The sequence below is a fragment of the Mus caroli genome, chromosome 8, assembly GCF_900094665.2.
Source record: "Mus caroli chromosome 8, CAROLI_EIJ_v1.1, whole genome shotgun sequence".
Taxonomy (NCBI): domain Eukaryota; kingdom Metazoa; phylum Chordata; class Mammalia; order Rodentia; family Muridae; genus Mus; species Mus caroli.
In genome coordinates this window covers 63028640-63055467 of record NC_034577.1, presented here as the reverse complement: position 1 = coordinate 63055467, position 26828 = coordinate 63028640, and the positions used below count along the sequence as shown (strand labels likewise).

General features: G+C 52.6%; 1 protein-coding gene across 1 annotated transcript; it reads right to left on the bottom strand.

Annotated features, from left to right (window-relative positions):
* Nucleotides 1–10548: 10548 nt before the first annotated feature.
* Nucleotides 10549–23321, bottom strand: Il12rb1 (interleukin 12 receptor subunit beta 1). The gene is made up of 16 exons (XM_021170575.2): nt 23157–23321; nt 21904–21963; nt 21125–21239; nt 20569–20768; nt 19221–19357; nt 18466–18532; nt 18059–18184; nt 17684–17766; nt 17158–17395; nt 16048–16215; nt 15327–15461; nt 14855–15010; nt 14555–14689; nt 12586–12682; nt 12241–12322; nt 10549–11528 (listed from the first exon to the last, which is right to left on the bottom strand). Exons 1-16 carry the CDS (start codon nt 23221–23223, stop codon nt 11193–11195), a joined length of 2202 nt encoding a protein of 733 aa, XP_021026234.1. The 5' UTR covers nt 23224–23321; the 3' UTR covers nt 10549–11192.
* Between the last annotated feature and the right edge of the window lie 3507 nt (nt 23322–26828).

Genomic DNA, 26828 nt, shown 5'->3' with positions numbered 1-26828 from the left:
TGAGCCACCATGTGGTTGCTGGGATTTGAACTCTGGACCTTCGGAAGAGCAGTCGGGTGCTCTTACCCACTGAGCCATCTCACCAGCCCCCTTGTGGTAAACTTCTAATCACCCTTCAAAACCCCTAAACTGAAGCCAGCCCCCTCTCTGCCTCTCCAGCCTGGTTCTGACCGTCCTGGGCTGAGGGTGTTTGTATCTTGTATGGGTCGCTGTTCCTGTCATCCTGGCCAAGGCTGAGGCCTCTCAGGGGACCCGCACCACAGAAGAAGAAAGATAGGACTATATTTCTCAAATATGACCACATGCTGGGTCCTGAAGACTAGCCCCACCAGCCTCCACTTAATTAGCTTCTTTTATTTGTCGAGGCAGGGGGCTTGCCTGGAGTTGAGCAGATGGTTATTCTCCTGCCTCAGCCTGTAGATTGCCGAGCTCACGGCTCTGCCTGGGACGCCACAAAGTGCTTGCCTTCAGTTCTCCCACCATCATGCCTGCAGGGTGGCCCACAGGAGCCCCATCCCAGCCGGAACTGGCAGTTGCCCCTATGGGGATAATGTTTACTAAGTATCAAGTGATATCAACAAGTGACTAGGCTGGGTCACAGGAGCGACGCTGTAGAAGGGCCTCATGGCCTGCGCTGATGGTGAAACCCAGCCTGCAGTTGGCGCGGCCCTGCCGGGTTGACTGCCAGACACCAAGTCCAGGTGGCCGAGGACAAGCAGGAAGGACTGTATGGTGCCCTGCCTGCCAGCTGGCTGGGCCACCCTGCCACACTTCCTCAGCCTTGATGGACCTAGCTTTCTCTCTGAAATGTAAAAGTGAGTAGAGGCTACCCCTACAAAATGCTGATGTCCCAGGTGAGACTTCGTTCCTTCCTTCTCTCTCTCTCTCTCTCTCTCTCTCTCTCTCTCTCTCTCTCTCTCTCTCGCTGGGGCCTAGCCTCTGTAATCCCAGGATCTTTTCACACTCTGAGTACTTCCCATGAACAAGCAAGAAGGGGCCAGCCAAATGGCTCAGCAGGCAAAGGCATCTGCAGCCAAGCCTGTTGACCTGAGTTCGATCCTTGGGCCCCCATAGCGGAAGTTCCTGCAAACTGTTTGTCCCCTGACTTTCACATGAGCACCACAGCATGTACTCTGAACCCACACAAAATAAATACATATAAAGAACAAAATAAATCTTGAAACATTCAAGAAGCAGCAGACACACAGGTGCAACTTAGTCAAGTCCTGTCAAAGCTACATCCTGGGACTGGACCTTCAGAGGCAACAGGGTCCTAGGGTTGCAGAGGCCTGATGTCTGGGGACCCAGGGGTTGTGTTTCAGCCACACTGGTACTCTAAAACTCAAGGATGGAAACCCAGGTTCCACCCACAGAGCTGAAAAGAAAGAAAAGCCTCACGGTTTGGAAACTGGGAGCAAGAGACCACAGTCCTCAGCGCTTCTCCTTCACCTTCATCAACCATGTCTGCTGGAGCATGGGGCTGCGTGCAGAGCCTTCCAACAACCTGGCTCTCCTAGAACAGCGAGGGTGCCCAGCCGTGCCTCAGTTTCCCATGGGCAAAGAAGTTCTTTGGCCAGTGTGAGGAGGGTGAGGAAGTCGGAGCAAGATGCGAGATGCGTGGCACACTTTCTCTTGTTTGTTTAAGGCTTTGTTACTTTTTGGTTTGTTTGTTTGTTTGCTTGCTTGTTTGTTTTGAGATAAAGTCTCATAGAGACTGGCATCAGACTCACAGAGATCCACCTGCCTCTGTCTCCAGGGTGCTGGGATTAAGTGATGAGTATTACTTTTATTGTTTTTATTGCAACAGAGTCTCACTATGTAGCCAGGTTGGCCTTGAATTTATGGCAATCCTCCTGCCTCTGCTTTCCAAGTGTTCAGGCCCAAGTGCTGCCCACATGCTTAGCTGTGAAGCCTGATTGAGCCTATTTTCCTGATTCTAAAATGGGGGTGGATGCCGGGCTTGGTGGTGCACACCTTTAATCCCAGCACTTGGGAGGCAGAGGCAGGCGAATTTCTGAGTTTGAGGCCAGCCTGGTCTACAGAGGACAGCCAGGGCTACACAGAGAAACCCTGTCTCAAACAAACAAACAAATAAACAAACAAATAAAATGGGGGTGAGGGTTGGGGGTAAGGGAGTGGGGGGTACAGGGGAGGAGGCGTGTCACTGGGGAGAGACTAGGACGATGTTCCCACCAGGGCAGGGAACAGTCTTAGTATGGAGCACACCCGAGGTCAGGCTGCGATGCTGTCCACAGAGATCCTGTCCCTTTTTTTCATGGCACTGCAGTTGTCGCCTGCTCACCATCGTTCATACTGTCATTTTTGAAGCCGGATCTCCCCCTGAACCCGGGGCTTAGCAGTTCAGCTGGAGCATGGAGCCAGGTTCCTCCTGCATCCACCTCCCGGGTGCTCCTCTAACAAAGCCCCTGAGGTGCAGGTTGAGGGACATGGTGACCGTGAGACCAGGCTGTGACTCAGATGTGTCATGTGACCCTGTTGATGCAGGCAGAGGGGGTGGGGGTGCTGGGGTCAGTACCAGGGCGGCAGGCCGCATCAGCTGGGTCACTGTGGATCAGAGCTAGTTCCTGGCTTTTACACAGGTCTGGAATTTTCCAGGACTCACAGAATGACCTGAGGTTCCCAGACCTGGGCCTGGCTGGGAGATACCTAGTTCTGTCCTTGAGGCGCAGGGGCTCAGCGGACATTTCGCAGCTTGCGGGGTCGGTTGAAGGATGCTTCTGCCGCGGATGCAGAGACCTACATGGCCACCTACATTGGGGAGCACACGGCTCTGCACAGCTCTGCTTTGGAGTGTCTGGGGCAGGTGTTCCAGGACTGTGGGGAACTGAGAACCCTGGAGCAATCTGGATGGTCATGAATGAGAGACTTGACTTAATATTTTAAAACGTTTAAATTATGTTTTTATTATATTTCTTTACTTTGTGGGGTGAAGTGGCAAGATCCTCGTGCTGAGGTCAAGGGATAGCTTGCTAGAGTCACTTCTCCTTCCAGCATGTAGGTTCCAGGGAATGAACTCAGGTCCTCAGGCTTGGCAGCAAGCACCCGCTCAGCCATAGTGCCAACACTACCAAAAAATATTCATTATCAGACCAGGAAGATGAAGGCACAAGCCTGTCATCTTGACACATGGGAGACTGAGGCAGGGGGATGGCTTTGAGTTCCAGACCAGTCAGAGAGCTACAGAGTGAGACCCCATCTCAAAGGACAACAGCAAAGAATAGTCTGCATCATAGCTGGGAGGTAGAAATTCAAGGTCACCCTTGGCTATATAGTATGTTTTTTAGGCTAGCCTGGGCTACATTAAGTAGACCGGTCTCAGCAACAATAAAAAGCCCTGTTTAAGCAGAGGGTGGTGCAGGGCCCAACACTTCTGGAGAAAAGTGAGGTGGCGAGACTAGTCCTACCAGACCCTGGGAGCAATTTCACAGCCTATGGTTACATCAGGAAGATTGCCACAGGGAGGGACTCATTGGCCAACACATTGGAATTCGGGGCCCACAGAAGCTCCCACACATCCCAGGAACTCTGCCTTAAGGTTGAGAGGGTCTTTCCCCAGAGAGAGGGCCATCAATGTTAGTACGTGTCAGTGTCACATGGCAGACACTGAGTTCAAAGTGGTACTTTGTGGCTGGGTGCGAGGTCGCATGCTCATAGTCCCAGGACTCCGCAGAGGTAGGAGAATGGTGAGTTTGAGGCAAACCTGAGCTATTAGAGGGAGATTCTGTCTCCAAAAAAACCTGAAGAAAACAAATTAATGTGTACAAGTTTGCCTACATTAAGGATAGGGAGGCCGAGGAGGCAGCGCAGGTAGTCAAATGCCTATTGTGCAAGCATCAGGACCAAAGTCTGAATCTCCAGCTAGGTGCACAGCTTTTGTCCCAGCACCCAGGAGACAGAGGCAGGCGGATCTATGAGTTCAAGGCCAGCCTAGTCTACAGAGTGAGTTATAGGACAGCCAGAGTTACACAGAGAAACCCTGTCTGGAAAAACCAACCAACCATCAATCAAAATGTACATGCTGGTGTCGCTGTAACCTCAGCCCTCAGGGCAGACATAGGGTCACAGATGTCAGCACTGTGGTTAGTGAGAGGCCCGATCCTAAGGAACAAGATGGGCTGACAAGATGGGTCAAAGGGTAAAGGTGCTTGCTGCCAAGCCTGACTGTCCGAGTTTGATCCCCAGGACCAAAAGAACTCAGTCCTGAAAGTTGTTCTCTGACCTCTGTATATAACCCTCAAATAGATTAGTTAAAATGCAACAAGAAGGAAGGTTGAGTAGCCCAGGAAAACCCCAGATGCTGAGCCCTGGTTTCTGCATGCCCACGGACAAGAAAGTAAGCACACACATAATGAAATGCATAAATAATTCTAAAAAGTAACAGAATTTAAAAATGAAAAGATAATTAGCAAAGTAGCATCACCTGCCGTGCCTCCTGGATGCTCCGGGATGCTCCGTCTGACAATCTTGGGTTTCACAGTTGTGTGTGCACATGAGTGCAGAGCACAAGACGGCCACAAGGGGGCATCTGGATCCCCTGGAGCTGGAATGGAGGCTATGAGCTGCACTGTGGGTGCTGGGAACTGATCCCAGCTCCTCTGCAAGAGGAGCCCCAAGGAATGAAGTCTGAGGTGGTCTCATGAGCCACAACTTCCCTTGCCCCTTGGCCATGGGATCCTGAGACAACTAGAGCTGGGTGTATTTTCTGTTGATATTTTCCATTTAGGACAGGTTTGTCAGGACAAGACCCCACCATAAGCCAGAGGACATCTTTTGTGTGTTAGTTTTTTGTCAACTTGACATAAGCTAGTTCTTTGGGAAGAAGAACCTTGGTTAAGAAAATGCCTCTGTTTGATCGGGCCGTAAGCATGTCTGTGGGCATTTTCTTCATTAGTGATGGATGGGGAAGCCCATTGTGGGTGGTACCATCTCTGGGCTGGTGGTCCTGGGTTCTATAAGAGAGCAGGCTGAGCAAGCCAGCGAAGGCACTAAACAGTACCCTCCATGGTCTTTGCATCAGCTCCTGCCACAGGTTCCTGTTCTGAGTCCTTCAGTGATGAAGTCAAATAAACCCTTTCCTCCCCAGATTGCTTTTGGTCATGGTGTTTATCACAGGCAATGAAGGAATAGTATACAGTATACACAGTATACAGTATACACAAAGGACTCCTGTGCTGCACACAAGAGCCCAGCTGCCCACACCCAAGGGAATATGGTGGGGACGCAGCTGTCACAGACCCAAGGCTCTGGAAGAGATTGCAAGCATTATTCACCTTGCTACATGATTGACAAAAGTTCCAGAATCATCACTCGGAGGTGTGTCCCCACGCGTCCACTCAGGACATGCACACAGTGGGGGAGGTGTGTCCCCATGCGTCCACTCAGGACATGCACACAGTGGGGGAGGTGTGTCCCCATGTGTCCACTCAGGACATGCACACAGTGGGGGAGGTGTGTCCCCATGTGTCCACTCAAGACATGCACACAGTGGGGGAGGCTTCAGAAGCCCCCAACCCCTTGAGTTCCCAGAGAGAAAGGTACAAGGGCCAGGAGCACATGCCACCTCTTTGTGCCCGAGGATCTGCCAAGCTCAGCCACAGGGTGGCTGTGACTTGGGGTGGGAGGTGAGCTGGAACCTCAGCCCTACTGGCTTGGGTCACTAGGAGCTTCTGCCAAGGTTGACATGGAAGAGTCTAGAGTTTGAGTTCGGCTTGGGCTACATAGTAGGTTCCAGGTCAGCCTGGGTGGTAAGAGACAGTAGTGTGCAGAGACCCCAGCTGAGCACCTGAGGTCCCAGGTCCCTCCCACCCTGTCCAACACCTGCCCCTGTCCCTGTGCCATGGCCTGGTGCCCTGTTTCCTCCAGTACACGGTGACAGAGCCAACCTCCCCCGACTGCCCCAGGCAGTATGATCCGGTATGCCATCTGCAAATCGATACCGGCCTCCAGCCACCTGTGAAACTGGCTGCTACTGTTTCCGCCCATGAGAAAGTCCCCAGGCAGGCTGCGTGGGGGAGTGGCAGATTAGCAGGAATAGCTCAGCCCTGTGCCTCAGTTTCTCCACCTGTGAACTCTCTGAAGCCCACAAAAGTTTCTCCTGCTGTCCTCAGGGAGGGGATCCAACCTCACATAACTGCCCTGTGGTCATGCCTACAGATCTCCCGACACGGGGCATGATCTCCTACCCCAGGGCCTCCCACTGTCTGATTGTGATGACGTGGAGTAGAGGACACCAAACCTCAACCTGTTCGTCAGGTGAGCACTACTTAAACCCCAACTGTATGCAGTAGCTAAATATGCTATAGGCAGAAATGTTTCAGATTCCGTATTCTGGGGACATGTGACCGAGAAGGACATTGGAATTAGACCCAGGATGGGCAGGGGCAGGGAGACAGGCTGATGTTACAGAAATTAAAGATCCCAGGCAGAAACAAGACCCATGAAGAAGTGCTGAGGCAGGAGGATGCCTGAGTTCTTTGGGGAGTATTAGGAGGCTTGGGAAGACGGGGGTGGGAAGCATGACAGGTCCTGCACGGGATCGGGTGTGACTTGGGGGTCGGTATGACTTGGCAGAGGCAACTGGCCGGTGTGAGCCAGGGTCAGTACCAGGGGACAGTCATCAGAGCTGCAGAAGGGACCATAGTTTTGTAGGTCGACGGTTTAGGAAGCAAAGAGGCCAAGGCTGAGAGAATCCATAAGCTTGCCCCAGGCCCTCTTTCTGAGATGCATGTTGACTGACTGTATGACCTCTTCCTTGAGGTCCCAGCTGGGCAGCACCTGACTCTGAGGAGGGAAGCCACTGGAAGGGTCCAGTGCTGGGTCAGCCCAGGGCAGGGACAACGGCCAGAGTAGATCCCAGCCAGCCAGGCCAGGTCTGAGCAGCAACCTCGGTGGAAACCTCGGTAGGCAGGCCGGTCGGCCTCCTCCCTCCCTCTGTTTTATTCAGTGCCTGGGCCACCATTATGGTGCTGGGGACAGTGGCTCTGAGAGGCTGTGGGCTAGGTAAGGTTGCCAGAAGGCCTGCCATGGCTGCTGAGAATCAACTTTGATGATTCTGGGAGGCTCCAAGAGCAGAGAGGCAAGCTGAGGGGTGGGGGCGAGGGCTGTGGCCCAGAGAGCGTCCTGTGTAAAGGGTTAGTCTGTGGTCTCAGCTCCTGCTTAGAATCCCCCAGTGATGGGGCTGGTGAGATGGCTCAGTGGGTAAGAGCACCCGACTGCTCTTCCGAAGGTCCGAAGTTCAAATCCCAGCAACCACATGGTGGCTCACAACCACCCGTAATGAGATCTGACTCCCTCTTCTGGAGTGTCTGAAGACAGCTACAGTGTACTTACATATAATAAAAATAAATAAATAAATATTAAGAAAAGAAAAAAGAATCCCCCAGTGAGGGGCTCGGGGCGTGGCTCAGGGGTGAGTTTCTGCTTCCCTTGAAACAAGATCATGGGTTCCATCTTCAGCAAGAAAAAGAAGGGAGAGGAGAGAAAATGCCGAAAGGAAGGAACCCAGAAAGGGGAGAATGTACAAAAAGAGAGAGGAGAGAACAGATCTTTCTCCTCAGGACTGCAGCTCACAAACCGGAGCAGCAGGATCCACAGCAGCCCGGACCGCAGAGCCACTTGAACCCTCATTAGCACATGAGCAGAGAGACAAAGTGTGTTCTGGGTGCACAGTGGAATAGTACTCAGCTATGAAAAGGAAAGCGGCATTAACACATGTTAAAAACTTCAAAATCACAATGCATGTGATTGACAACAGTCAGCACAGACTCTGTCTGGTGAGTGACCCTTGTGACCTGGTGTCCAGATCAGGCTCAGGACTGTGAAAGTGTGCCTAGGGATTCAGAAGCAGCTCGTGGGGACACACATTTTGGCGTTTGGCATGGAATGTTCTGGAATTAGTCAGAAGTGCTGTGTGCACACCGAGTGAATCCAAATGTCAATGGGCAAACTGAAGAAAAATGGGGTGTGTGGGGCAACTTGTGTGGTGTGTAAGCACAGTGTGATTTTAAATCAAACAGTGACAGACATAAAATCAAACAGGCTGACAGTGCTAGCAGAGCCCTGGGCGCCTGGCTCTGGCGCTGACCCTGGGTCACTGATCGCAAGACGTGTTCCCTAGAGCCTGTGACAATCTGTCCACACCGGCTGGAAGCACACAGCCGGAAGGTACCTGGGGAAGGAAACTGAGGCTGCTCATGTCCCTGCTCCATACAAGGCCACTGCAGACAGAAACCAGTAAGCAGGGTGAGGAGGGGGCCAGGGACTGGGCCTGTTAGCCCTCAGCAGTCATCCCAGTACTCTGGAGGCTGAGGCAGGGGGATGGTGAATTCTGATCTAGCATGGGCTGTAGCCAGAGGACCCTGAGCAGCTCGAACGGAAGTCACAAGCTCCTCTGTCCAGACCACCAAGCTAAACTAAAAGGTCCTGGCCTGCTGGCAGCAGCCCTGCCACTCAGAGCCTTTATCTGGCCTCCTCAGGACCTTTGCTGTTCTTGTGTTGTTCCCAGATTGTAAAACCCCCAAAGAGACCACCAGGAATCACAACACTGCACAACACCGATGTAAGCACATGAGAGTTTTTATTGAAGATCAAGCTCAGGCCACCAACCTTCCTGATGGAACAGGAAGGAGAGTGAACCCCCAGGTCTGAGTGAAGGGGGGTTCTAAAGGGGGGGGAACAAACAAACAACCAACAACAACAAACCAAACACTGAGACTGGGGTTTCCAAGCCTTGGCATTACATAAGAGGGTACAGATGTGTTGGTCTTTAAGCTAATTGGTTTACAAGCACCTGGTTAAGCCACAAGGAGGGTGATGTATTTATAAAAAGATAAAGAGGGGGGTGTCCTCTATGGGGGTGTAGTCAGGTATGGGAGAAGGGGAAGTCTCAGACGGCCCATGCCAAGGCCTCCCTTCCCCCTTAAGGACCAGCCACAAAAAGGTAGAGTATAGAACAGAGCTTATTCAGGGTATGGGGAGGAGAGTTAAGAGGGTAGTAGAGGCAGAGAAAGGCAGAGAATGGGAGAGAGTAGAGAAGAAGCCAGCCATGAGCATGTGGAGAGAGTGGGGGAATGGAATGGGGAGAGAGGGTGAGCAAGAGAGCAAGAGAGGAGGGGCAAGCAGCCCATTTAATAGTGAATCAGACCTACCTGGTTGTTGCCAGGTAACTGAAGCAGAGCTTACAGAGCGAGCATACAACAAGAAGGAGCACCTGGACCTGGGAATGACTTACGTTTTCTTAGCCCTCTTTGTTGTTACCAGTCAGCTGCGGCTGCTGTGTATATTTTGTAACTGCCAAGGACATTTTGTGATTTTTCTCAGACCTCAAGGGAGGGGGCCATGCCTCTCTAAGGGCAAGTTAACTTAGAATGGAGTCTTAAGAACAAAAAGGCGTGGTGGCTCATGCCTTTAATCCCAGCACTTGGGAGGCAGAGGCAGGTGGGTTTCTGAGTTCGAGGCCAGCCTGGTCTACAGAGTGAGTTCCAGGACAGCCAGGGCTACACAGAGAAACCCTGTCTCAAAAAAAAGTGTGGGTGTGATGATGGCTGGATCCGTGTTTGCCTGCAGCAGCCTGTGAGACATCCCATGCCACGCGGGCTGAGCACGCAGGATGTCTGGAACACAGTAAGGACTGTGTTTTGCACTGGTGATGGTCAGACCCAAGGCGGTTAGCATTATGTTGATCATCCCATCCTGGAGCCAGGACATGGGAATCCTAAATTGTCACTCTGCTTCCCGAGCCACGCCCCCTGCCCCCTTTGGAAATTCTAGGCAGCTTCTCTGACTCTGAGCCACGCCCCCACCTCCTTAATGGGGATTCTAGGCTGTCACTCTGTCCGCCACCCACCCGTCTTTCCTTTGGTCAGAAACCAGATGGAGCCTGTTGGACACAAAATATACTCCATGAAAAGAGAAGGTGGAGGAAAGTTTGTCCACCACACGTGGCTGGATGCAGGTGACTGACTCTCCACCCCCAGGTCTGGTCTCGCCTTCTCCACTCGAGTCCAGGCAGACTCTAGGTGTGTTGGCAAATTCTCCCAAGCGTAGAAGCGTCCTCTGCTTCAACCTCCCGGGGTCCCAACATACCCCAGCACTGGAAACGGGCTACCATAACCGAAATGTCTGTGTAACCACTGTGTGGCTGGACCCGGAGACCACGGCTCCTTCGCCAGCTAGAAGCTTCTATGATAACACAGGTTCCAGGTCTGGGAGGCCTCGCCCTACTAGCTTCGCATACTCTTGTTATAAAAGGGTTCTCAAACCTTGGGTGGTTCAAACTGGAAAAGTCCAATTTGAGCCCCATGTACAAGGCGGGCGGAGGCGACACGCGTCGCTGCTGCCTCCTAGCGGCCAAAGTGAGACATTACGGACGCGCGTTTACCGTGGCTGCAGCGCCAGAAAAGAGGGGACCCAGGGTCCTCTTGACGGGTGGGCGGGCACATGGGAAGGGAGCTGGGCTTCTCGCCTACCCAGGTCTTATCTCGGAATTCTGAGTGACTGTCCACACTGTCCTCCAGACAGGGTCTCATGTAGTCCAAGCTCATCTTTCTGCAGCTGCCTCCTGGGTATTGGGATGACAGACGTGCACCACGACGGCCAGATTTAGTTTCTCAGTCTCTGGGAAGGCCCATTTATTAAGTGTCCAATACTCTAATAGGGAAACTGAGTTCAGACGTATAAACTTCCTGTGAATGTCTAGGCCCTGCTTTTTAGGTAACCTAATTTATGACGCTCTAGAGTCATTCTGTCTGGTACTCCTGGGATTGGACCCCAGCCAAGGACGCTGGAGGCAAACTGAGTCTATGACTGACCATGTCCCCTCAGACTGGAAGGACCCCCCCCAAAAAAATAAACAGACCAGTGATAGCGTCCAGCCTTGCCCTGAGGATACCAAGCGAGGCTGCATGAAGCACTTTCCCCTTCTTGGAGGTTTCGTGTTCCCCTCACAGGCGGTGTGGCTATAGGCACTGGAGGGAGTGGGTGGCAGAAGAGAAGGGTGCTACAGCACGGGGAGAAAGGCCTGGGTCTGCGTCCTGCGAACGCTGTGTGACCTCAGGCAAGACAGACACTTTCTCTGGGCCTCAAGAATCACATCCATAAAATAGGACAGCCATTATGACCAGCTGTTGCAGTTCAGGGGCTCCTGAGGAGGGAGCAGGCTGGAGATGCAACAGTCAGGCCTCTTGCCCCAAAGTGGGCAGTCCTGGCTCCGCAGTCTTATGGGTCCTCCAAAGATCGTCAAGTACAGAGGCTCCCTGGGTCACACCTCCCAGGAGCAGCGGGAGTGTCAAGTGGGCCAGGTCCTCCCTAGCCAGGCCCAGGTGCCTGGCCTCTGACAGTGCCTGCACCTGCCTCTGAGTCTCCAAGGGCCGCCTTGTGTCCAGGGCGCACTCAGGGGCGGGCTGGGGCGACTGTGTTCCGTCGCCTCTGTCTCCGGGCATCTCGACCACCAGCGCATCTCGCGGGTACAACACCTCCGGGAAGTCCTCAGGGTTGCACCACTGCCAAGCCTAAAAAAGAGGGGGGACAGAGCCAGTGAATGAGAGGGGCTGAGTAAAGTGCGGGGCGGGGCCAGGACTAATTAAGGAGTGTTGGGGTGGGGATGGAGCGAGCAGCAGGACAAAGTGGAGGCAGGATGTGTGGACGGAGCCAAAACTGAGTGAAGGGGAAAGGGGCAGGATCAGAAATTGAGTGATGGAGCAGACGTGGGCGGGACCAGGACTGAGTAAAGGGATGAGGGCAGAGCTAGGCTGTGGGCAGAGCTATGCAATTGCTCCATGACTTGGGAGGAGCCAAAACAATGGGAAGAGTCATGTCATTGGGTGGAACCAAGGTTTGGTGGGCGGGGCCAGGATACAGTATAGCTGAAAACCCCTAAAATCCCCCCCCCCCCNCCAGTGCCTAGAGGAGCACATTCATTCTCTGGAGACCCTCTTCCAAGTCGTCCACTGAAACAGCCAGGGTGAGGCCCCCAAGGATAGCTACAGCACAGAAACCGTCCCCTGGATCCAGCCATGCCTGAAGCCCGCAGCCTTGAGTTTGTTTTTCACATTCCCCTTTAGTTGAAGCCACGTTAAATTCTGATTCTTAGATGACATCCAAAATTCTCCTGCCTATTGGATCCTCCTGTCGCCCTTCAGTTTGGGCAAGCTGTGCTGGAGCACACCCACTACCCGCAGTACATTACCTAACAGCAGAGGGAAGCTGCGAAGGAACATCTACCTGCTTGCCCTGGCTGCCAGGGAACTCCACGGCAGTGCTGCCACAGGGTGTAGGCAGGGGTGGGCACAAGTGCCAGGCGGCCCTGAGGAGTAAAAGGTGACAGATCAGAGAGGGTGTTCCTGAGGCTTCCTTGTCCCCGCTGTGTTATGAAGGGTATGATGTGGACCAGATGAGAGTCCCGCACACTCAAGATCAGCAACATCTCTGCCCACAACGCACATTCGGTTCCAGGCCCTCTGTGCCTTGGTTTTCTCTTCTAGACCAGGACAGATCTATACTTTGGGGTCGTGAGTGTCCTCAATACTGCTCTAGCAGACAAGGCAGGAGGGGTAAGGCAAGAGTCACCTGTTTAAGCCAATGTATCCGAGGCTGCCCACGAGGAGGACGCTGGCGAAGCTTCCCAGAGACGCGAAAATGATGGATAAACGGGAAATCTGCACCTCTGGGGGCGGGACAATTTGGGTTGAAGGATGTGTGCCCTGTTCCTACCCTGACTGGGGAAGACGCAGCTTGACCCACATACAGCAACCCAAGGAGACAAAAGAGAGCAGAGGGGTGGTCACTGTGGATCAGAGACAAGTAGGGATTGCTTCCTACAGGAGAGAACTTTACAGCTGGGGTTTGAAGGATAAATAGGAGTTTGACAAATGGAGAGGAATCAAATACTGCAGGTAGTTGAGGTAGGCCAGAGAAAAGGAATTCTGACCAGTGCTTTTTCCAGAGGCCATGGAAAACCACAAAGGAAAAGTTGGCCAGTGGGGTGCTGTGGTGCCGGGTCCTGCATGGTTATGGAAGGGAGGTGGGACACAGTTCCTGCTCTTGACACAGAGTCAGGAGGGTGTTGGCCTGCAGGAGTGCTGACAGTTGCTGGACATGAGGCGTGTGTGTGTGTGTGTGTGTGTGTGTGTGTGTGTATAAAATGTTCCTCCTTTGGGAAATATTCTCCCTGCCAAGATTAATGACTCAATGATAATTAGAAACAACATGAGTCCATGAGGCGAGGCTGTGCCTAATGTCTCAGCAAAATGGTAAATGCTGAGACCTTCAGGACAGCCCTTAAGGCTGTGGGAAAGAACTCTGAAAACATGAGTTCGGGCTGGTGAGATGGCTCAGTGGGTAAGAGCACCCGACTGCTCTTCCGAAGGTCCGGAGTTCAAATCCCAGCAACCACATGGTGGTTCACAACCATCTGTAACGAGATCTGACTCCCTCTTCTGGAGTGTCTGAAGACAGCTACAGTGTACTTACATATAATAAATAAATAAATCTTTAAAAAAAAAACATGAGTTCAAGACATAATTTCTCAATTTGCAAAATATAAGGATGCAGTATAAGTCAGGGCCTTCACAGATCTAGAAGAACAGGAACAGCTAAACTCTGAGCCAGCTTGTCAGAAAGATACTGAGGAACAAGATAAAGAGATTTAAGAAATGGTAATCTCAGGACGGGATCCCACCCAGCTAAACTTAGTCTCTGTGCTTACAAAGGCAGGTAGATCTCTGAATTCATTTGCAATGTTAAGAAAAAAAAAAAAACCAAAGGAACCAGAGAGATGGTTTAGAGCACTGACTGCTCTTCCAGAGGTTCTAAGTTCAATTCCCAGCAATGACATGGTGGCTCACAACCATCTGTAATGGGATCTGGTGTACTCTTCTGGTGTCTATGAAGACAGCTACAGTGTACTCAAATGAATAAGATAAATGAATCTTTAAAAACAAAACAAAGACTTTTTTAAAAAAGGAAAAAGAAAAAAGAATGTACTTGCTGCCTTTTGCTAAGAATTACGGGCTAGAGTCAGGGAATGGTGATTTGTAAAATGATGGGGGGTAGGGGAGAAGGTGGACAAATGGATTGATATGAAATAAAAGACTGAGCTTTGGCCTGGGAGACAGAACACTCAACTCAGAGAGGGAACCTGGAGAGCTAACACTGCTATTTAGAAAAATTTCTGGCTTTCAGATTTTGATCGGAAAACTCAATATTTACTTTTAGGATTTTTTTAAACAGGATTTCTGACTTGATTGGAAAATCCAAGATTTGTTTCTGACTTTGGTCAGAAAGCCTATGAACTATGCACCGAGCTTTTAGAATTCTTTCTAGCGAAGAGCTGTCTCAAGCAGAGACCTAGCTGGACAGCCTACTCGGCAGAACACAGAGCTCTCATCTTGTACCCCACAACTGACTTCAAGTTGTTCTTTCACCACTCCCAAACACCCCTTTCTCAGGACCCCCTTTTCAAACCGAGGCTGGTCCTTGGCACTGTGGGATCATTAGGGGAAGAGCAGTCAGCTATCCTTGATGTCTCTCCACTCACCAAAGCTAAAGCGCTGGGGATGACTCCAGGCACCCGGGAGCCTCGCAGTGTCGGCTCGCACCTGAACCTTGTACATCACTCGGCTGCGCAGTCCGTCAAGTGTAACTTGGGTTTTAGTGGGTGGCACGAGCCACTCTGCTGGGGAAGGCAGCAGTGGGTTAGGGATCCCTTTATGACCTGTGGTACGAGCCTGACACTCAGAGCAGCCCTGTGGGGTCCACACTCGCTGAGGGGTCACCGTATCAGGACACAGCAGCGGGGCTCACACTGCACGCTCTTCCACCCCCATACCCACAGCACCTGACTCCCACGCTCCGTCTTCAGCCTCGCAGCGCACGACGTATTGCGTCAGGACCCCCGGGCAGGTGCTCAGCTGTGACGCCGTCCACTCCACGGACACCGAGTTCCCGGTTTGGTTCCTCACCGACACGTGTCGTGGAGTACCGGCTCTCGAGGCTGTGCAACGCCTCAGTCAGCAATGGGGCAGAGGAAGGGAAGGCCCTGCCCGCCGCGACCCCGCCCACACAGACCACACCTTCCTCCACGGTGGCCATGCCTACCACGGTGGCTGCCGGCCCCACCCACAGCCCTGGATCCGCCCAGTATCCTAACTCCACAAACTTAAGGCTCTACGAATAGCCTTGGCCACACCTACCGGCGTGGGGCCATTAATAGAGATAGCATCTGACCAGCTCACATCCTTGGTTCCATCCACAGCCACTCCAAGGTGACCAAGGGACACCAAGGGTCATCAAGGGATCGATCGACTCACCGTTACCCCCAAAGTAGTAACTGGACAGGACTGTGGCCCACAGCATGGGATTCTTGGGGTTCTTGGAGGCGAACACTGTGATGTGGTAACATTCCTCCTGCTCCAGGGTAGGCTTAGAGCTCCAGCTGTGCGTCACTAGAAAGACCAGCGCAGCGGCCACTGATGGACTGTCCCGTAACTGTTTGCTGGCTGTGTTGCCTTCTGGGACTGCCTAGAAAACTTCTACTCGTGCTTCAAAGCCTTTCTACCTCTTCCCCTGGATCGCTCATCCAACTACCTAGTCTTTACAGCATGCGGAGGAGTCTATGTTGAGCTCCACAGCCTCAGCTGCGGTTCTTTGAAAACCCCAAAAGTGTGTCCACCAGGACTCCAGCCCAAACCCAGAGCAGGACATCTTAAAACAAGACACTGCAGTCACCGTCCTGCTGCCTGGCTTTCTCTAAGCCTCATTAACTTGCCAACAGCAACTGTGAACTGCCACCTTCCGTGGTGCGGGAATGTTTAAATCATCATAATATGTGAGACTCATTATCTGCCACAGTGTGACCTGCCCAGGGCAGGACATGGGAACCCAGCAAAGGTTGCAGATGCAGGCCACAGCGTTCCGCTTCTGCCCAGGCCTGCCCGATTCTGTGTGACTCTGAGTAAGTGAAGATGACGCTCTGGGCTTCAAACACCCTGTCTGCACAGACCCTGAGGGTTGGAGCCCACCATGTATTACCCATCTTGGCAGAGTCCTCTTCTTCTGGTGCAATCAGGGTACAGTGCGTGTGGTTCCTGTGCTGGCCCCATGGCTGCCACTCAAGGCAGTAGGTGGTGCTGGGAGCCTGGGCTGCCCACTGCATGGATGTCATGTTGCCTCCCACGCTGACATTCAGGGTTCTTGTCTCTAGAAGGAGACCAAGTGTCACAGGAGGACAAGGGCTCACCAGCATGTCAGTGATAATCACAGACACAGTCTCAGCATTTATTGAGCACCAACTGTATGTCAGGCTGACCGACAGTGAACACCTTACAGGCTACACTGGGGACTCTGGCCTTTTGTTATTCTTTCTTTTTCTTTCCTTCTTCCTTCCTGTCTTTCTTTTTTTTAATTAAGGTTTATTTATTATTATATCTAAGTACATTGTAGCTGTCTTCAGATGCACCAGAAGAGGGTGTCAGATCTTATTACGGATGGTTGTGAACCACCATGTGGTTGCTGGGATTTGAACTCAGGACCTTCGGAAGAGCAGTCGGTGCTCTTAACCACTGAGCCATCTCTCCAGCCCTATTCTTTCTTTTTCAAGACTGAGCTAGCCTTAAAACCACAGAGAGCCTTCTGGTTCTGCCTCCTGAGTGCTGGGATTAAGGGCATGACTCACTAGGCCTGGCCAGTTGCCCTATTTTGCACAAACAACCAGAGGCACAGAGAGGGAGAACCACCAGCTTGAGTCTGCCCAGCAAAGCCTTGAATCAACCAAGCTGGAGCCTGTGACTGTACCAGCCTGTCAAGCGCCTGTGTCTGGACACTGGTGACAGGATCAGGTAACAGGTGTATGGGCAAAAGGTTTAATGTGAGGCCAAGAACTAGGAGGCAACAAAGGTCTTCTGTTGTAGTTTTCAGACAAGGTGTCTATGTGAGGCCTGGAATTTGAAATCATCCTGTCTCAGCCCCTTGAGTGCCCCCACCCATGTCTTTCGAAGGTTTTAAAGTCCTGCATCATACATTGCACATCTTGGAAACTGCATTTTTGATGCGACCATGACTTAATGGAGGAATGCCCAGGTTTAGCGCATGCTCAGCGCAGAACCAGCCTCCCTCGTGCTCCCGTCCCAGCGACCCAGACACCTGTGAGCTCTTGGGCAGGAAGGGGCCACTTCTGGATGGTGCTGCGACCGAAACGAGTTTTGGCGAGCACATTCAGGTCATAGGCGGCCCCGGAGAGGTTCAGCTTCTTGCCCAGGGGCACGGTCTTCGAGGTCTGAGCCTGGCACCTGCAGGACAGCATGCGCACCAGCACCAAGTGCTTCTTCACCTGCGCACCAGGCCTGCCTCGGCAGCCTTCCGGGACAGTCAGCCGTGGTAACTGCAGAGAGGAGATGGGAATGGGGATCCAGGACAGCCCTCTACTGCAGGGACACCGCCCTTCCTGCTCACACACGTGCCCTAGTTCCCCATTAGCAGCAGAGACAGGGTCTCATGTAGCCCAGGCTGGCCAACGATCACCTTAAACTCCTCATCTTCTTTGTCTACCCGTGCTGGATGACAGGTGTGGGCCACCATGCCCAGCCACCTTTCAAAGGTAATCCCATAGCCTGCCACCGCTACCTCCCCTGCTACCTCTGCCACCCCCACCCCAGGCTAGCACAGTCACCTGTCCCTGCATGGTCAGACGCCTCCTTCCACCTTGGTTCAGGGGCTCCACCAAGAACTTAATCTTGGCCTGGGGAAGGACTTCTGTAAGGAGAGCAGAGCTGGTCCCAGACCTGAAGGACTGAGAGGCTGAGACCAGTCCCTCCCAGCCCTGAAACCTGATGTCTAACCCCCCCCAGCCATCAGCTTGATGTCTGAAATTTGCTGCCATATCTTTTATTATTTTCTTTTGAGACAGGGTCTGGAGATGGAGCCCAAGCTGACCTCAAAAACAGAATCCTCCTGCCCCAGCTTTTTCAGTGTTCGGTGATTGGCATGCACCACCACATGTGACTTTGTTAACTCTTCCCAGAACTCGTAATCCAGGTCCCCTCACCAGGTGGAACACACACAGGCACGCTCCAATCACTCCAGGGACCTCCAGGGGCTCCTGAGGAGAGCTGCCTCCTCCTCCGTATCTGGATCTCCTGGGCCATGTTCTCAGAAGGGCAGAGGCAGGACTCTGGGAAGAAGTACAACAGGGATCATGGTGTCAGTGTGCTGGGGCTGCCCAGAAGTAGGTCCAGGTCACCCAACCAGTCCTTTGTGAACTCTGCCTGCCCCTTGGTTCTCCTTTGCCTGCTTCTGTTACTTTGCTGGGCTGGAGCTCTGTGCCCACCCTTGACTGTGACCTTGGCTGTCGTACATATCACTCGGCCCCTAGCAGAATAGGAATAACCCACACTGGCCAACAGGGCAGGGCCACGGGCTGTGCATAGAACAGGGGACTTCATTAACACTTACCAGACCTGCTCCCACGAATGTCACCAAGCACACCTGAGCCAGAGTTTACCTGAGGTCCGCAGTCACCCTAAAAGAGAAAGACGTTGGGTGTGTGGCTGAGCTGCACTTTGTGGCTCAGGAAGAAGCAGGTGGGATGTTTCCACTTTGCTTTTCCGACCTGAGTCTCTGTGCAACTGAGTCCTGGAACCTGAGAGCCCCCCTCCCTCCTCACTGCCCCCTAGAGCCTCCCTCCCTCCTCACCGCCTCCCAGAGCCTCCTTCCTGCAACTCCCAAAGTGGGTGCTGCCAGGTCAGGCTCCTCTGACTCATTGCCTGTTTATTTGAGAGGAAAACTGAGGATCATAGAACCGGGGAAAACCATGAGACTCCAGTGGCTGAGGAGTGACTGTGAATGGATCTAAGAGGTGGCGCTCACATAGACAGAGGGACGGAGGGGGTGATTGGGCTAGCCCTCACACAGACGGAGTATAGAAGCCCAGAGCCTGGACCACATGGACCCAGGAGAGAAAGGTAGCCCAGAGCTTGTCAAAGAAGCAAGACGCTGACGAGACACCCAGAGAAGGTAATGGGGAACCACAGTGTGAGTGTGTGTGTGTGTGTGTGTGTGTGTGCGCGCGCGCGCACGCACGCACACAGTCACCATCAACAGGATTTCAGAGCAAGCAGCAGAACAGAAAGGAAAACTCTGAGGATGAAGACGCCAACTGAGAGTTATTGATGGTGCTATGGTGACCTTTGACCTGTAAAAGAACTCACCAAGGTCCAATTCGTCGTGGGCATCCGGCGCCTGAACTGTACCTCAGCACCGGCCTCTTCAGACACATTCCAGTCCATTCGCAACTGCCCGTGTGATTGTGACACTTTGATGTGTCCCAGGGGAGGGGTGGTCTTGGCTGTTGGGGAGGGTGAACACACATCCCTGTGACTTGACAAATGTCCAGGAAGTCCGCCCAGCTCCACCTATGGGCTGCCCTGACTAAGGCAGGCACTCTGTACCAAGGGTTAGGGACAGGGCATTTGTCTCAGCATCTGTGTTTGTTTCTTCAGACAGGGTCTTTAGTAAATTCCTGATCCTCCTACCTCCCAAGAGGGGGCGTGCCAGGCATGCTCCCCCACAGTGACTTATGCTCTGCCAGGGATGAAACCTTAGGGCTCCCTGTATGGTAGGCTCATGGCTACCTGCTGACTCATATCCCCAATCCAATGATTTAAAAAAAAAAAAAAAGACTATATCAAGGGGCTGAGAGATGCTCAGGGGTTAGGAGCATGGGTCAGAGGACCCGGCTTCAGTTCTCACCAACCACACGGCCGCCTCCCTGGGCACCAGACATATTTTTAATGACACACAGGCAAAACATACATACCCATAAAATAAAAATAAATAAACCTGGGCTGGAGAGATGGCTCAGCGGTTAAGAGCACTGACGGCTCTTCCAGAGGTCCTGAGTTCAAATCCCCAGCAACCACATGGCGGCTCACAACCATCTGTAATGGGATCCAAAGCCCTCTGAAGACATCTACAGTTGTACTCATATAAATAAAATAAATAAATCTTTAAAAATAAATAAATAAATAAATTTTGTTAAAGAACAAAATGCTGTGGGCGTGGCTCAAAGCAGAGCCCTTGCCCAGAATCCCCAGTCAGGGGGCTGGGGCCGTGGCTCTGGGTAGAGTTTGAAAAAATCCCGAGTCTCGTCTTCAGCAGGATCCATTCTTGTAAAGCAACTGTTTTGCTTAAGTGTTTCCCACTGAGAAGTGAACTTTTCTCTGCCGTGGTTAATTTCCTGCCTCGGTGGAAGGGTGGGCACCCCCCACTCACTAGCCTGCCCACATCCGTTCCTGAATCTTCCCACAATCCACATCCTCACGCACACTAAGGACAGTGCTCTGTAAAGATGCGCTGAGTCATGAAAACACAGCTCCCCAGAGGATGAGGCTGAAGCCAGAAGAAACCTAAATGAGCCTACTGACAGAGGGGTCCTGTGTGACAGGTCTGCTTTGTCGCACAGCAATGTGCAACACTCACCCTGGACCTGGAATGTTCTCAGGCCCGGGTCTGGGGGCATCTGCAATGACAGAGGGACAGGTAAAACGGTCAACTCACTCCAGTTGTACAGGTACTGGGATATCTCCTGGGACTTCAAAGTTTGGTTCCCAAGCCGAGACTCCACCCAGAAGTTGACCTTGGACAGCACCGGGATACCATCCTGTTCCCAGAACTGCACAGTGCGGACTGGGCCTGAAGAGAAGGTGCGGCAGCACTCCTGGCTAACGCCGGTGTGGGTACGGTTCGGAGGGACAAAGCTGCAGGGGGGAGGGGCAGGGGCGGGAGGAAAATCATAAAGGTCAGTTTGAGAATAAAGTCATGACTAGAGAGCGAGTCAGTCGCTGTTTAATCCCAGAATTCGGGAGTCAGAGGCAGGAGGATCTCTGTGAGTGTGACTTTGAGGACAGCCTGGGCTACATAGTGAAACCATGTCTCAAAGGGGGGGGGGGGNGGGAGAGAAACTAGACTGTCTGTCCCTTGCAGTGACATGCAGCCCCTGTCACCATGTCACCTGACACTCAGAGATGGGCGGGGATCATGCCCCACATGAGCTAACACAGATTTTGCCTGAGTGATTCTGGGAACAAATGAGGTTGTGGGAATGGGTCCTCACCAGCACCACAGGACATGCGAAACATTGTCCTCAGGGCCGTCATACTGCCAGGAGCACTCATAGTCTGTCTTGGAAACCCTGTAGCAACTCAAGTTCCTGGGTCCTAAGGGTGAGCCTGTGGGAGATTGTGGCGGTTTGAGAAGTAGGGCTCCACAGTGTACCACCATCCCTGTGTCCCCATGCCTTCCTCCAATCCTGCCCTTGCTGGACCTCACAGGGACAGGGCTAACTTCCACCTCAGCGCCTGCCTGCACAGGAGGGAGGGGGGAGCCTCCTAAGCAGGCTAAGCAGGAAGACTTTCCTTTGCCCACGGGCAGCCCTCGGCTTCCTACCTGCACAGGAGCTGCACCCCTGCCCTTCAGGGTAGACAGGCTTATCTTTACCTCATTAGTTAAAGATGACTATGAACCCCTAGTGCCCCACACCTACCCCTTACTCCCACTCCCCGAGTCTTCCAAGGCCTGGGATAACAGCGGATTGGGGACCCTGTTTCTTGGGGTTCTTTGTGGTATTTGTTAAGAAATATAAATACTCCCCTTAGGGACTGAGTGCAAAATGTAGCTGGTAATTGTCCCAAACACTGGCCCATCTAAATAACAGACACTTAAACCCTGAGGCCAGGCTGCAAAGGAGGAGGGGCCAAGGCGACCTATGTTCACGAGTGCCTGAAAGGGACCAGCAGGGTCCAGTTGTGCAGGGGCTGGGAAGGAGGGACACACATGGGGTAACATGAGGCAGAGTGTGGTATGGCTCTCAGCCTGGAAAGACCTGTGTCGGACCTGAGGCTCCCTCTGGGAACAATGTCTTCTCAACGCAGCAGCTGTCACTTGGGCCTAAGGCTGAAAGACAAGCGTGAGTCCTGTGAGCCTGGGAGAGCACAGGAGCGAGAACATCAGCTTGGCCACCCCCGAGTCCGTCTGTGTCTGTTTGCTATCAGCACAGCAGCCTGCAGACCCACACATCCCTCGCCCACACCCCTACCAACCCACCCACCCCAAAAATCCACCCACCCACTCAAACGCCCATTCTCACCCAACCCGTCCACCCACCCATCGTCCATCAGTCCGTCCTCTCTCAGCCGTCATCCCTCCCCCAGGTGGCCCATAGGTCCCTCTGTGACTGCCAAGGGCACACACAGGAAGGGGGGTGGGGCAGCACATTTGCCCTAGAAAAGCAAGCTGCTGAGGAGGGTAACAGCCCCACAAGTTCACGCTTCTGGTAGTCAGGAGCAGTAACAGTCCCCGGGGGATGGGGATGTCCTGTGGGGATTCCACTGAGGTGTTCCAGCACCAGGATCTCCCTAGAAGCCTGCATCAGAGTGTAGGCACATCAGGCAAGGAAGCCAGCCTGACTGGAAGCATGTCAAGATTGTCCGGCGAAATTGGCCTTTTGGATTCTGAGGTGAGGGTCTTCTTCCCTCCCCTGGTGACCCCAGCCCTGCAGCCTGAAGTCATGCTTCCCTCTCTGCCACCTCAGGTTCTAGGATGGTAGCCCTCTGTAGGAGGGGCCCTTGCCTCTTGCTATGAGTAGCACATGGTATCCTCCAAAGGCCTGCAGCCCTTTTGCTGGGGCAATCCTGACTGCCATCCCTGGAGCCAACAAGCTACAGATCCCTGGCCTACAGAGGAATGTAGAGGCACAGAGAGGCATAGAATTTGCCCAGAGTCACACAGCAGCCGTGACTGAGGTAGATCCACGGGGCTCCGGCCCTTCTCAGCCTGGTCCAGGCGCTGTCCTGATAGGCACGGCCTGTGCATATCCCATGTATGAGAGTCTATGGCAAGCTGTGTGCAGAACATGCAATCTTCCATGTGCCTGCCACCCCTTGAGCTTTTCTTGTTTAAGAAGATGGGAGATGGGAATGGGTGAGACTCCTCTGAGAGGGGAAACTCAAACCCGGACTTAAGTTAGATCCAAGGCCACAAGGACAAAGAGGAAGATGGCCTCAGAAACCACCAGGCCATGGAGCCTATAGGCTGCCAGGGACCCCTCCCTACCCAGGAGAGTGGTGCAAGGATTGGTGGGGACTCACCGCCTAGCTGGCAAAGCAGGAGGAAGGTGATGTGCTTGCTGGTCCCTGGAAGCCCCATCATGTCCATGAGGAGCCGTGAGGCCCCAGGAACTTCTGCAGGGCTGAAGGGGCCCAGCCGCCTTGTCCACACTCAGAAACACACTGACACTGAGAGAGAAAGAAAGTGAAGAGGGGGAGAAGAAAAGAAAGAAAAACTCATTGTCTCCAGGCCAGTCAAAGTGAAATCGAAAGCCAGGAAGTCAGCCCAGAGGTGGGGGCCCCTCTGCACTACAAACCCACCTTGGAGTGAGTAAGCCTAGAAATCTTTTGGAGGGTTCTTTTTTTTTGAGGGTGGGGACAGGGTTTCCTGTAGCTCAGGATGAACTTAAATTTACTCTGTGGCTGAGGCTGGCCTTGAACTCCTGCCCCCACCTCCCCAGTGCTGAGATGACAGGTGTGCATCACACCTCTCCTGGTCCAACCGGGACTGGGGATGGAGCCCAGACTTTCCTGCATGCTGAGCAGATAGATGCTCTAGAAACTGACCCCCACCTGCAGGTTGCGTTTTAAAGTCCATTTTCCAGTACAGGGAGGTTGAGATAAGGGATGGCCATGATTTTTGTGGGCAGCCTGTACTATATAGACAAGAAGAAGAAAGAAGAAAGAAGGGAAGAAAGAAAGAGAGAGAACGAAAAAAAATAAGAGGTATGACCGTTCTTTAAACATGTTATTGGGGAGGAGAGAAAAAAAAGATGTTATCAAAGCAAGGTGGTGGTGGTGGTGGTGCACACCTTTAATCCCAGCACTTGGGAGGCAGAGGCAGACAGATCTCTTGACTTCGAAGCCAACCTGGTCTACAGAGTGAGTTCCAGGACAGCCAGGGCTACACAGAGAAACCCTGTCTCAAATTAAAAGTTCCAGGGCTCACACAGATGATAATCCTTTGTGGGTTGGGCATAAGGGGAAACTGAGGCCTATACAAATGAGTTCATGGTGCTTTTTGGGGGTGGGGGACAGCTTGGAGCAGGAGCCATGTTCCCAGGACAGCTGGCTCAGCCTGGCCCAGGGTCAAGTGTCCTGAGGGCTATGAGGTCAGCAGCTCTGGGACAATGAGGCTGTGTCTCTGCCCTGGCACACTCCACCCGTGTGACCCACACAGACTGGCTCCCTGGTGCTCACAGGGAGGGACCAGGGAATGGGGGAGGGATGGAGTCAGGGAGATGGAATAGACACACAGGGAAAGCCAGGTGCAGTAACACAAACCTGCCATCCAAGCACTTACCTGGAAGGCTGAGGCAGGGGGATTGCTGTGAGTTCTAGGCCATCCAGAACATACTAGGTCGTGGAAGAGTATAGCATGAGTTTGACCTGCCCCCTCCCCCCACCATGGTCTTAAAATGGCCTTGCTCTCAGAAAGATTGCTATGGCTGACTCCACATCACAGATGAAGAAACTGAGTCCAGGGGCCCCAGCTGGAGGCAAAGAGATGGAGTGATTCAGCATCACGGGGGCCAAGCTTGGTTCTTCGGGAGCTGTCCACATTCTGCCACCGTTGCCTTCACACAAATACATATATCTGTCTCTTTCCCCCAACAAGCTGCATGTGAAGGAGGCCGGGCTGGGTGAATGGCAGCCAGGCAGCTATAGTCGATGCTTGGTGGCAGCAAGACCATGGCCTCAAGCTTCTTCAAGTGCCAGGCTGGGGGGCCTGCCTAGCTGGGAAGGACCTAGGGAGCCATGGAGGGTGTGTGAGGTGGGGAGATCCCAGGCACATTGGGGTGCTGAGTTTCCCCTTATTGTCACAGTGTGGGGTACCCACACGTGTCTTCCTCCCCCACCCACAGGCTCCTTTGAAAGCTCAGTATAGATAGCTAAGTGCCCAGGGTGCCCCACTTTCAGGAACATTACACACATGGGGGAGGGGAGCAGGAAGGAATAGGTCACAAGGGCCCCGGAAACCATAGCAGAAGAAACCACTGAATGTCCCTATGGTCTTGGCTTCTGCTGCTGGTAGCCCAGTCAAGGGAGTGACCTTCCCTTTCTGTGCCCAAGAGACTCTGAAGCCTTGAAACAGCATTCAGAGAGGGTGTTGAAGAATGAATAGGAGTTTTCAAGGAACAAACTTTGTTCATTAACAAGCATACGGGCACCAATTATCAATAAGAACAATTTAAAAGATTTTATTCTTATTTAGTGTGTGTGGTGGCTGCCTGCATGTATGTCTGTGCACCACATGTGTGCATGGTGGCTGCCAGAAGAGGGTGTTAGATCCCCTGGAACAGAGGATTGTGAGCTGCCATGGGGGCGCTGGGACCTGGGTCTGCAGATGCTCTAACTGCTGACCAGCCCCCATAAAAACATTTAGAAAATCAGCTACACTGTTCAAAGGCATTTATGTCTTTATATTTAGGTTGTTAACACAGGGTCTGATGTACCTCGGGTGGACCTTGATCCTGCTGCCTGACCACGGCAGGAGAATTGCTCATAAGAGGTCAGGAGCTCTGGTTCTTGGAGCTGTCAGACCCCAGCCAGCACACGAGAGCAAAGGCTGCGTGCAGTTTGAGTTTTTTGCACATGGGTTTTCAGCCAGACTCCAGCCTGCCTGTCCCGCAGAATTACTCACTTTTTTGACATCTGTTTGGCCGGCAGGCGCTTTGGGAAACCAACTGGCACTTCCTTTACCTTGAAAACACACAGATGCCATATGGCCCTGGGAAGTCCACTCACAGGTAAACATCCAAGATGGAAAACATATTCCAAAAAAGACATTCCATGTTCTGCAACTATCATTGCATCTACCCCAGGATAGCTACAAAACAAAGCGGCCAATAGGTAAGCCAGTGGGAACTACCACTCAGCCTTTTTAGGAAAGCACACCTGACAATCCAACAAGGTGGGTGCAGTTTGAAAATATGTGAAATGGTCAAGGAGAGAAGAGTGTGGCCGGCTGCCAGAGGCTGGAGATGGGGCACAAGAGAGCTTGCTGATGAGGATGGGGCTCTTTGGGGTGTGTATCTTAGGGTTAAGTGGTGGTGACGAATGTACTAAAACCCCTTATTTGTTTTGAGACAATCTCATGTAGCTCAGGCTTGCTTGCAATTCTCCATGTAGCCAAGGATGACCTAAGGAGATCTCTGCCACCTCTTCTCATTCTGGGATGAAGGGTAAATGCCAGCATGGCCAGCTCCACACAGCTTATTTATTTATTGATTGATTGATTTTCAAGACAGGGTTTCTCTGTGTAGCCCTGGCTGTCCTGGAACTCACTCTGTAGACCAGGCTGGCCTCGAACTCAGAAATCCGCCTGCCTCTGCCTCCCAAGTGCTGGGATTAAAGGCGTGTGCCACCACCACCTGGCAATAAAATACTTTTATTTATTTATTTTGGTTTTGGTTTTGGTTTTAGTTTTTCGAGACAGGATTTCTCTGTATAGTCCTGGCTGTCCTGGAACTCACTTTGTAGACCAGACTGGCCTCGAACTCAGAAATCTGCCTGCCTCTGCCTCCCAAGTGCTGGGATTAAAGGCGTGCGCCACCACCGCCCGTCAATAAAATACTTTTAAAATTCAACTTGGAGTCGGGGAATTTCTTCAGTTTTGTATCGAGGTAAGCGCGGCGACGTCTTGCTGTGTGACCTCAGCTCGCTCATAACCTCTCGGCCCCTCCGCAGGCAGCTTTGCAAAACGCACCGGGC